Genomic DNA, 11,112 nt, shown 5'->3' with positions numbered 1-11,112 from the left:
TTATATTTAATACTCATAACTATACCAGAACCCACTCAAATTATTTGCTGTTGGATCAGCAAATGAACCCTAATATCTCTGGTTGCTTTTTTCAGGTTAACCCTGACACATTTTATTCCTTTAAGTACCAAGTCAAGGAGGGTGATTGTCCTGTTCAAAGTGGCAAAACCTGGCAGGATTGTGACTACAAGGAAGCTGCAGAAGCTGTAAGTGTGTTGACAGTTTTCAAGCCTCCAGTTTTCTCCATCAAGTCTGCCAGATTTTCTTTGCTTGTGCAGGGATGACTAATATTAGTGAGCCTGTTTATGAGGGATGCACATAAATCCTGAAATGTGTAGAAAAGTCAGATGCTTGATAGCCATGTTCTTGTATAGACAGAAAAAGTATGGAGAAGCCAGCAGTTAAATGTGGAGAAAGCCCTCCCATGAGAAGACAGCTCCAGTGATGGACTGGGGCGTGTGGGTCAGGTCCCATAGAGAAAACAGATCAACATTTGGGCCAAGCTGAAGGGCTGGTGAGGGGAAGGGTGGGTGCTTCAATTGCACAGGCCTGAGTACAAATCTTCACCCTTCCTCCAATTAGCTGTGTGATGGTGGGCACACTGCTTGACCTCTCTGAACTGGTGCTCTCCCCTATAAAAGGGAGATTACATTGACCTCATCAGGTTGTTGGAAAACATAATGAGGAAAATTATGTAAATGACCTTGTGAACAATGGCTGTTTTAACCAAACTGCTAACGTATGTGCCTGGCACACCACAGCTGGTTGTTTTGCCTTAATTTAGGAAGATTGCAAATGGTATCTGCCTCAGAAGCAAGCCTCTCTTATAAAAGATGAGCCCTAGTCATCTGCACTTACTAAAGAGCGCTGGACTCTGAGTCAGGAGACCAGGATTGTAAGTGCTGGTTCTGTTTCTCAAGGATCTCATCTGTAAGGCGGGAATGATTAGCTGCTGTGCCCCATACTGCCTGCCTCCGCAGGCTGTGGGGATGAAGAGAAATGTGCTGTATCCTGATAGAATAGTGTCTGTCACTTAGGAGAATTGCAGTAGATACAGCTGAAGAATGACAAGACTAAACAAAACAAAAAACACCTCTTTCCATCATGTGAAGATATGGTAAGAAGGTAGTTGTCTGAAAGCCACGCAGAGGGCCCTCACCAAGAACTGAATCTGTTGGCATTTTGATCTTGGGCTTCCTACTTTCCAGAATGGTGTTACCATCAAACCACAGAATGCTGGAACTGGAAGGAGCCTTTGAAATCATTGTGATGAGGCCCAACTTTTCTCTTCTTTCTTTTCTTTTTTCTTGTCTTTTCTTTTCTTTCTCCCACCCTTCCTTCCTTCCTCTCTCCCTCCCTCCCTTTCCTTCCTTCTCTCCATTTTTAATCACCAAGGACATTTCCCCCTCTCTTCATAAAGCCCATATTTTGAAATTAGAAATCCTACATTCAGGAAATGTAATTAAAAAAAACAACAACACTGTTCAACAGTAACAGTTAAATGGCTGCCTATTAAATGCCTACCATGTGGTGGGCCTCTATTAAGCGCTTTATGTGTGTTTGCACATTTACTCTTCACAACAGCCCTATGAGATAGATGTCGTGTGCCTCCTGTAAGATGGGTAAACTGAGACTCTGAGATGCAAGTGGCAGAGCTGGAACTGGATGACACTTTGACACCAAGGTCCTTGCTCTTTCTAATAAGTTAAACTGAAGTTTATGTGAATAATATTGATCCACTGAAATTGAGAGTAAATCAAGAGGAGAGTAGAGCGGGCTGATTCTAAGACACTGTGTACATCTTGGTGAAAAAGAAATATCTCCAGGGCTTGAAGCAAAGACTCAAGCTTATAAACCACCATTTATACTACCATTCCTCTGATGTCTCACGAATATCAGTGGCTTATAAAAATAATCATTAGGCTACAAAAACATTCATTCTCATGTCTGAAATCTCTTTTGGATAAAATCTTCGCAAGTTTTGTTACTTTTTAAAGGAAAGTCATGTTTAGCAACAGTACTAGGTGGACACTTCCATCTGAAAGATTAGGAAAAATGGTCTCTTTCTTTTCTTCTTAGGCCACAGGAGAATGCACAGCGACCGTGGCGAAGAGGAGGAATGAAGTATTTTCCGTGGCTACCCAGACCTGCCAGATTACTCCAGGTAGCTGATACATCTGGTGGCACTGCCCTGGGGAGGAATTAACAACTTATGTGTGCCAAGAACACAACGTGGCCCAGGCTGCCGCCCTTTCCCAGAGGCTCCTAATGCCATTTGTAGCATCACGAAGCGTACGGGCATGGGTCGGGCGGAGCGGCAGGGGCCTGACATTGGGCCAGGCTCGTGACAATCATCCCCTCAGGACTATCCAACTCTTCCTCATGTGCCTCCAGGGCTCTGCAAAAGGATGTGAAGACACACACCTGCCCTCAATTGTAGGCAGCATCCTAGAGTGAGAAAAGCACAGGCTTTGAGGTCAGACCTGGCCTGGAGTCTTTCAGAACTCCTCACCTTCTTGGCTTTCCTTTTCCTTGTCTCGAAAAGGTAGATAATAGTACTTCCCACTTCACAGGATTGTTGTGAGACTGAAATGAAATGATACACCTGAAGGAATAATGCTTAGCAGTCATAACAATGCATTAATGGCAATCAGTATAAAAATATTAATAATAGCTAACATTTATTGATTGCTTATGTCCCAGCCATGGTTCTAAGTACTTTACATAAACTAACTTCCTTTTTTCTTTTATTGATACATAATATTTTAAGTATTGATGAGGTACATGCTCAGAATGTGTAATGATAAAGTCAGGGTATTTGAAGTATCCATCATCATTTCTACATGTTGATAACATTTCAAGTTCTCTCTTCTAGATACTTTGAAATGTAAATTATATTGTTACTAACTATAGTCACCCTAGCCTGCTGTTGAACATTAGAACTTACTTCTTCTATTTAACTGTAAGTTTGTACTCATTCACCAACCTCTGTTCATGTCCCTCTCCCACCCTCTGGGATCTATCATTCTGTTCTTTATCTCCATGTGATTAAGTTTTTTAGCTCCATGCATATCAATGAGAACATGCGAACTTTTTGCTTTCTTTGCCTGTGTTATTTCACTTATATAATATGACCTCCAGTTCCATCTGTGTTGCTACAAATGCCATAATTTCATTTTTTTATGAATGAATAGTATCCCATTGTGTATGTATATCACATTTTCTTTATCCATTCTTCCATCAGTGGGAACTTAGGTTGATTCCATATCTTTGCTATTGTGAATAGTGCTGTGATAAACATGAGTGCATGTATCCCTTTGATAGATAGATTTCTTATCCAGTAGTGGGATTACTGGGTCATCTGGTAGTTTTAGTTTTAGTTTTTTGAGAACTCTCTATACTGTTTTCCATAGTGGTTTTACTAATTTATATTCTCACCAACAGTGCATAAGTGTTTCCTTTTCTCCATGTCCTCACCGGCATCTGTCACTTTTTTCTTTTTACTAATAGCCATTCTAACTGGGTAAGATGATATCTCATTGTGATTTTTGTTTGCATTTCCCTGATGCTTAGTGATGTGGAACATTTTTTCATACACCTGTTGCCCATTTGTATGTTTTCTTTTGAGAAATGTCTACTCAGATCCTTTGTCCACTTTTTAATGGGATTATTTGGTTTTTTTATTGTTGAGCTGTTTGAGTTCCTTGTATATTCTGGATATTAGTCCCTCATCAGATGAATAGTTTGCAAATATTTACTGTCATTAAATTGGTCATCTCTTCACTGTGTTTATTATTTCCTTTGCTGTGTAGAAGCTTTTTAGTTTTATATAGTTCTATTTATCTAGTTTTGTTTTAGTTGTCTGTACTTTTAAGGTCCCAGCCATAAAATCTTTGCCTACAAATAATGTCCTGAAGTATTTCCCCTAAGTTTTCTTCTAGTTGTTTTATAGTTTTGGATCTTAACTTTAAGTTTTTAATCTATCTTGCATTGATTTTTGTATATGGTAAGATTTAGGAGTTCAATTTCATTATTTTGCTTATGGATATCCAATTTTCACAGTGTCATTTATTGAAGAGGATGTCCTTTCCCTGGTATATGTTCTTGGCCCTTTTTGCTGAAAATCAGTTGGCTGTAAATATGTGAATTTATTTCTGGGTTCCCCATTCTGTTCCATTGGTCTATGTGTCTATTCTTATGCCAATGTCATGCTGTTCTGGTTACTATAGACCTGTAATATATTTGAAGTCAGGTAGTGTGATGCCTCCAGCTTTGTTCTTTTTGTTCAGCATGTCTTTGGCTATTCTGGATCTTTTTTGGGGGGGGGTTCCATATAAACTTTAGGATTTTGTTTCTATTTCTGTGGAAAATGACATTATATTTTGATAGGAATTACATTGAATCTCTATATTGCTTTAGGCAGTAAGGTCATTTTAATGATATTAATTCTTCCAATCCATGAGCATGGGATGTCTTTCCATTTGTGTCCTCTTCAATTTGTTTCATCAGTATTTGTAGCTTTCACAACTCTATGAGGTGGGTATTAGTATCCCATTTTACAGATGAGGAAACTGAAGTCCATAGCAGTTAAGTAACTTGCTCAAAATCCCACAGCTGGTAGAGTTGGTAAAATAGACCCTAAATAAATTAATTCCTTAAGAATATAATTATGGAGCAACTTATCAACAGATAAAACCACTGTTAGCTTCTTCTCTAATGTGGCAGAGGTGCCAAGTACAGAGGAATGGACACATCTAGGTGATGTGAATGACAAAAGCCTTCCAGGAATTGCCTTCTGCAAAGTAGAGCTTTAGCATATGAGGGCTCTGGGACAGCATCTTCAGCTTCATTATTGTACATCAATCACCATTGATGGGAACTGTTCTGTATACTGGCCTTAGTCATCCACATGGAACCCACAAAAATTATATCCCTGGGGTTCTGGTTCTTGTAAGAAGTTGTGTTCAAAAAAAAAAAAAAGTTCCAAATACAAAAGAAATCACAAGTCATTAAAAATATTTATTTTAATTTTAAAGACATCTCTGTAGAAATGTCAGGGTAGGCTGAAAAATCATCGTCACTCAGAAAAACTGAGTGTACATCTTTCCCTACTCCTTTCAGCTTCAAAAAGCTGTCCTTCTCTTCCTTACCCCTAGTCAATCTTCTGAATAAAAGCTGGCCCTTGAGACTAGGCAAACCAGCCTCTGGTCCTTTCCCCATCTCCCTTTTACCTTCTGTGTCCATCTTTCCTGTTCAGTAATTATCAGTATTTCTCTCATCTTCTGCATGGAATTCCCCTACAGTTTTTTACCTCTGCCCATTATGCTGATTCAACATAACTTCTGCAAAGGGAGGAAAGGGAAAAGCTAGACATATTCACCCAATATATGTTTTCCTGACATGCATATTTATGAAGAGAAATTCAAGAAATGTTTGCCAGTTTTGTTGACCTGCTAAGAACTGAGCGACAGCCCCGTCCAGCACTGGTGGCCTCCTGATTGTGCTTGGCTCTCACAGAGGCAGGCAGTGAGAGCTCACTGGGGAAAGAAGCCGAGGCCTCCCAGGTGGGCCCTGCCAGGTGCACCACTCACTCTGCTGCTGCCTTTCCCTTTTTATGGCATTTGCCTCTATTGACCAGTAGGTCAGGGCTAGCTGTTGTGAACGTTACCTGGGAATTGAATATTAATACAAACTCCTTTTTAATTATTTTACATTGTGTTATTAGAAACTCTTCAGTGGTTCCCCATTCTTCTACCAGACCATTCTTAATTCACTTCAGAGGGTCTATGAATACCCCGAAATTATGTGAAAAATGTTATGAGTGTGTACAATCCCCTGAGGAGGGGGCCATAGCTTTCATCAGATTCACCAAAGAGCCCATGACCCTTTGAATATAATTAGTAACCCCGGGCCTAGAGAGTGAGGTGTAGGCTCAACAGCACAGGATTCTGTCTACTGATTGTTCACACCTCAATCTTCCCCTCCCTGTGTACCCACCACATCCCACACAACTGGGCCTTGACTCATCCTGCTTTCTCAGCAGCCCCACACCCTTCTCCCTGCGCTCTCACAACTCCTGTTGCTGGGCTGACAGCTCTTCATCCTCCTTCATTCAGACATCTCATCTTTTCCTTAGAAAAGTCTGCCCAGACCTCAATTCTGGGCTCCTGCCTTTCTAAGCTCTTGCTTAATCCATTGGAATGATCTCTGTCTCCCACTGGACAGTCGCTTCCTTCACAGCAGTGACCATCACTAACACATTAATGCATCCATGTAGTCTTGCTCAGCACCCAGCATGTTACAGCAGATGAAAAAATATATATATTTGTCAGACTGAATCAACACAAAATATATTAAACCCCAAGGTGAGCTTCAAGGAGTTTGTTTGTTTAGAGACGGGGACAGGGTCTCACTCTGTCACCCAAGCTGGAGTGCAGTGGCCTGATCATAATTTACTGCAGCCTCACATTCCTGGGCTTAAGCGATCTTCCTGACTCAGCCTCTCATGTAGCATGCCACCATACCTGGCTAATTTTTTTGTCTTTTTTTATTTTTTGTGAAGACAGGGTCTCACTATGTTGTCCAGGCTGGTCTCCAACTCCCAGCCTCGAGCAATCTGCCCACCTCGGCCTCCCCAAGTGCTGGGATTACAGGCTTGAGCCACCACACCTGGCCTAGGAGCTCTCATTAACACTGAAAAATAAATAATACTAAATCTATAATGTTTTAATTTTTTATAAAAGGATGAATTCATATATAACTTCTATAATTTAAGATTACTTTAAAATAAATTTAAAATAATTATGCAGGATATTGTGAATATAAGATATTCCTGAATGAATGATAGGTGTTTATTTTTTCCTCTGACTAAAAAGCAGTTTTGTGTCCTCTTTTCTTCTATGCCTACTAGGATTTACTAGAAAGTTTATCAGGGCCTTCTAAATTATCTTCTTTGCTTGGGGCAATATATCTGAATGCTCATTTTGATCATTAATGTTGCTTTTTTGTCTGCTTTTTGTTAAGCCGAGGGCCCTGTGGTGACAGCCCAGTATGACTGCCGTGGTTGTGTACATCCCATATCAACGGACAACCCCGACCTGGAGCCCGTTCTGAGACACGGCATTCAACATTTTAATAACAACACTGATCGTTCCTACCTCTTTACTCTTGGTGAAGTAAAACGGGCTCAAAGACAGGTTTGTTCTTTAAGTTTTCATGTCACGCAGCATTGTTAAAAGTATTAGATCTTTACGTTTAGGGTTTCATTACCTACAAGAAGCCATTGGCCAAAGGAAAATGTACTATCACATGGCTGGGGGTGAGTTCTTCTGTGTGTTCACATGACCAGCACAGGATGCAAAGGGCTTTCTCTTTAGTCACAGTGAGTAGAATGGTGCAATATGTAAAGTGGAAAAAGGTGGCTATCAGACCCCCTTCCTTTAAGTTTGTTTTTAACAAATGAGTGGTCATCATTACATGTTCTTTCCAGAGACAGTGAAATGGAAAAGTCATACTGGCCTTAAGGTTTTAAGAAAACTATATCATCACCTAGCTCTCACGAGTTAAACATAGCTCCAAGATACTAAATCGAGTGTAAAATGGTTGACATGGTTTTCTGGGTACCCCCTAAGTTGTAGTTTCCATATCATCAGGACAAAAAAAGTAAATATCTGTAAATCTGGTCTTTTTATTGATTCATTTCGCTCAGCCTTTTCTGATAGTTGACGGGATCCCTTGTAATTCAGCCCCACATTATGAGTGATTCGCTTTGGTCAGTAACATTCCCTGCATTTAATAGACTTTACAACTTGCTTTCATGCAAGATGTATGTTTTACTCAATTATGTCCATATACAGCAATTGGGGTAGGACCAACCCAGAATAAAGCAGGAGAAATCGTACCACCTGGTTATCTGGGAGTGTGAGAATCCACCAGCAAAGGCCACTTCTCTCCAAAGTTTTCTTTATCTATCTAGAAAAGCATTATTATGAAATTCAGCAAAACGTTTTCTCTCTGCAGCCTGTCAGAGGAAATATTATTAGGTCTTCAGGAAATACAGTAACTTCATCTATATATTGCTTTTTATTTTCACATGGATGAAGGGGTGTGTTTGTGTGTGTGTGTGTGTGTGTGTGTGTGTTGTGTGAGAGTCTCAAGCTGCACAGTACTTATTCAGTAATATTTTTGCCTAGTAATAATAAATAGTGTATATTTCTTGTGCACTTATGTGCCCTGCAGTGTTCTAAACTCCTTGTAACATTTATTTATCACTGTGAAGAATGTTTAAACTGCCCTTTAAATAGTCAATCCCAAATCATTGCAGGTGGTGGCTGGATGGAACTTTCGAGTGACCTACTCAGTTGTGCAAACTAATTGTTCCAAGGAGAATTTTCAGTTCTTAACTCCAGAATGCAAGGCCCTTTTGGATGGTGTAAGTAGGCAAAAAATTAATTATAAAGTTTTTAGCATTTTATTTACAGTTTTTGCAGGCATAGGAACTACCAAGCTGTTTTTTAGACTGTCACTTAAATTTTAGGTGACATTCAGCAATCACATTCACATTCACTTGGGAAACCTAATGCTCACGTCACTGGTAAAGCTGCCTCACCTTCCTAGTCAAAGAATCTGCGTATCTAGCAGTAAGTATTTACAGAGTATAACCAGGGACTAGGGACAAAATGGTGAAATTGTCAAGTTTATGTTTATTATATCTTCACATTTTCCTGTCTCCTTTTCTTCCCCATTTGCTCAGTGCCATGTAGTGTTCCCTTGCTCTACCCTGGACAATTCCTCACTTCAGACTTTACTCTGCTTGTTTTCTTACCTTCCCTCCCCTACCTTTATCTTTAATAAACACAACCTGAGTCTCTATCCCTAGTGGCGCTTCCCCAGATGCTATCTTGTTACTGGAACCAAAATTATGCTAAAATGGTGTATATCGAGGTGGCAGTGGCTAGTGAATGTAAAACGGCTAAGACAGGACACCTGCTTAGGGACATTTGCCTTTGAGCAGAAGATGTTGCTTTAATCAAGGAATTGCTGCAAGTCCTTTAATCTAGTAATTCTGCTTCTAATTCTATTATATAAGGAGTCCAGACCACACGATGTTCATTTCAGTGTTGTTTTTTTAATAGGAAAACATTGTAAATAAATTATTTATGCAACATTAGGAAATGGTTAAATAAATTATAATATATCCATACAGTAGAATATGATGCAGCTATCAGAAATTTTTATAGAGCTTTTAGTGACATAGTAAAATAGTTACAATATGCTAAGTAAAAAACAAAAAAAAAAACAGGATACAAAACTATACATAAAGATTCATTCAAATATATAAAGTAAATATAAATATAAAAAGTGATGGAAAACAAATATGCTAAAATATAGATTATATTTAACTTTCAGTTGGAATTATGAATGCTTTTTCTGATTCTTTATACTTTTTGGAACTTTTTAATACTTTCCAAATTTTCTAATTGAGCATATGTTTATTTCATAACTGGAGAAAAGGTAAAAAGGACACTATCAAGAAAGTGAAAAGACAACCCACAGAATGAGAGAAAGTATTTGCAAATCATGTTTCTGTTAAGGGTTCAATATGTAAAATATATAAAGAGCCCCTTTTGTCTGCTAAATAACAAGTATTGGAGAGTATGTGGAGGAACTGGAACTTTCATACATTGCTAGGGGTAATGTAAAATGGTGCCGCCACTATAGAAAAGAATTCAGCAATTCCTGAAAAAGTTAGGGTTTTTCTTGAATAAGAAAAAAAATAAAAAATAAAACAACAGAAATGAGAGTTCCATATAATGTTGCCAGAACATTCAGAGGTAATTCATGGTTTTACATGATTTCATAATCTAAAAATAGAGGCAAACAAACAAACAACAAAACCTCATATCTAGGTCTCAAGAAATTTGGGGGTAAAAAAAGAATAATAAAGAAGGAAAGCAAGGAGAGAAGAGGAAACAAAAGAGATAAAAGCAAAATTGATAAACTAGAAAAGAGAAAGCAGTAGTGTTAATAAAAACATCCAAATGATCCTTCTTGGAGTAAGAAAAAAAATCAAATGCATAAAAAAGGCAACATAGTAAAGCATACAGAGAAGTATAAAAATATAAGAGAATATTATGAATAAATTTAGGCTAATTTCACTTACAAGTATAGATGTAGAATTCTTAAACTAGGAATAGAATACAAATGCATACTTAAAGAATAATTAACACACAAATAGAGTTGAGTCTAGGAATCTAGAGATTACTATCAGAAAAGTTGTCAAAGCAACAAACAGATTAGACTGAGAAAACATGATATGATATTTTAATATGCGAGGGCTGTCTGGAAAGTATCTAGCCATGTAACTGTTCTCGTTATATTAACAATGGCTGGATACTTTCCGGACAGCCCTTATGTATTCTAAAGCATTTGCTAAATTCAATGCCCATTCCTTATTTAAAAGAAACAAAAAACTCTGTCAAGGGCATTTGGAATGTAAGGATGCTTCCTTAACATGATAAAGAATGTCTATGTGAAACCCACAGCAAATAGTATACATAACATTTATACATACTATACACACTAGAGAGGCATACCAAATTTTTGACTAAAAAGACTAAATGTAGTACATATACCAATTCTCCTCATATTAATTTAAAAGTGTAATGTAACTCCAATCAATCTGATAATGTAAGTTTTTCATACAAATTTATTCTAAGGTTTGTTTTGTAGATATAAATGTTAGAATAATAAATCACATATTTAAACTTAATATGCAGCTACAGCTGTTAAAATATGATAGGGTTGGTACAAAAATAAAGAACAGATTTTTTTAAGAAATTATTATGGGATAAAGTTTGTCACAAATTTATGTAGAAGGGAAGAATGCTAAGATATTTGGCTATTCTCTTGAAAAAAATCTATTTAGATATATCACAAGATACATCAAAATTAATTTCAGATAGGTTTAAAAGCTATATTTTAAAATATTGACCATAGACAAATTAGGAAAAAGGAAATAAAGTTTGTCACAAATTTATGTAGAAGGGAAGAATGCTAAGATATTTGGCTATTCTCTTGAAAAAAATCTATTTAGATATATCACAAGATACA

At 37.8% G+C, this 11,112-nt stretch overlaps 1 protein-coding gene across 3 annotated transcripts in view; it reads left to right on the top strand.

The window, feature by feature from the left end:
* The window catches only part of KNG1 (kininogen 1), a 31,684-nt gene that overhangs the window by 2,847 nt on the left and 17,725 nt on the right, over positions 1-11,112 (top strand). For all 3 annotated transcript variants that reach the window (XM_012641114.1, XM_012641106.1, XM_012641098.1), the window contains exons 2-5: positions 96-206; positions 2,080-2,164; positions 7,024-7,196; positions 8,324-8,431. In XM_012641114.1, coding sequence (XP_012496568.1) covers positions 96-206; positions 2,080-2,164; positions 7,024-7,196; positions 8,324-8,431 — 477 coding nt within the window. The remainder of the gene's footprint in view (positions 1-95; positions 207-2,079; positions 2,165-7,023; positions 7,197-8,323; positions 8,432-11,112) is intronic.

Source organism: Propithecus coquereli, unplaced genomic scaffold, assembly GCF_000956105.1.
Source record: "Propithecus coquereli isolate 6110/MARCELLA unplaced genomic scaffold, Pcoq_1.0 Scaffold10, whole genome shotgun sequence".
Classification (NCBI taxonomy): domain Eukaryota; kingdom Metazoa; phylum Chordata; class Mammalia; order Primates; family Indriidae; genus Propithecus; species Propithecus coquereli.
The sequence above is the reverse complement of the archived record's forward strand: the minus strand, read 5'-3'. Positions and strand labels throughout refer to the sequence as shown.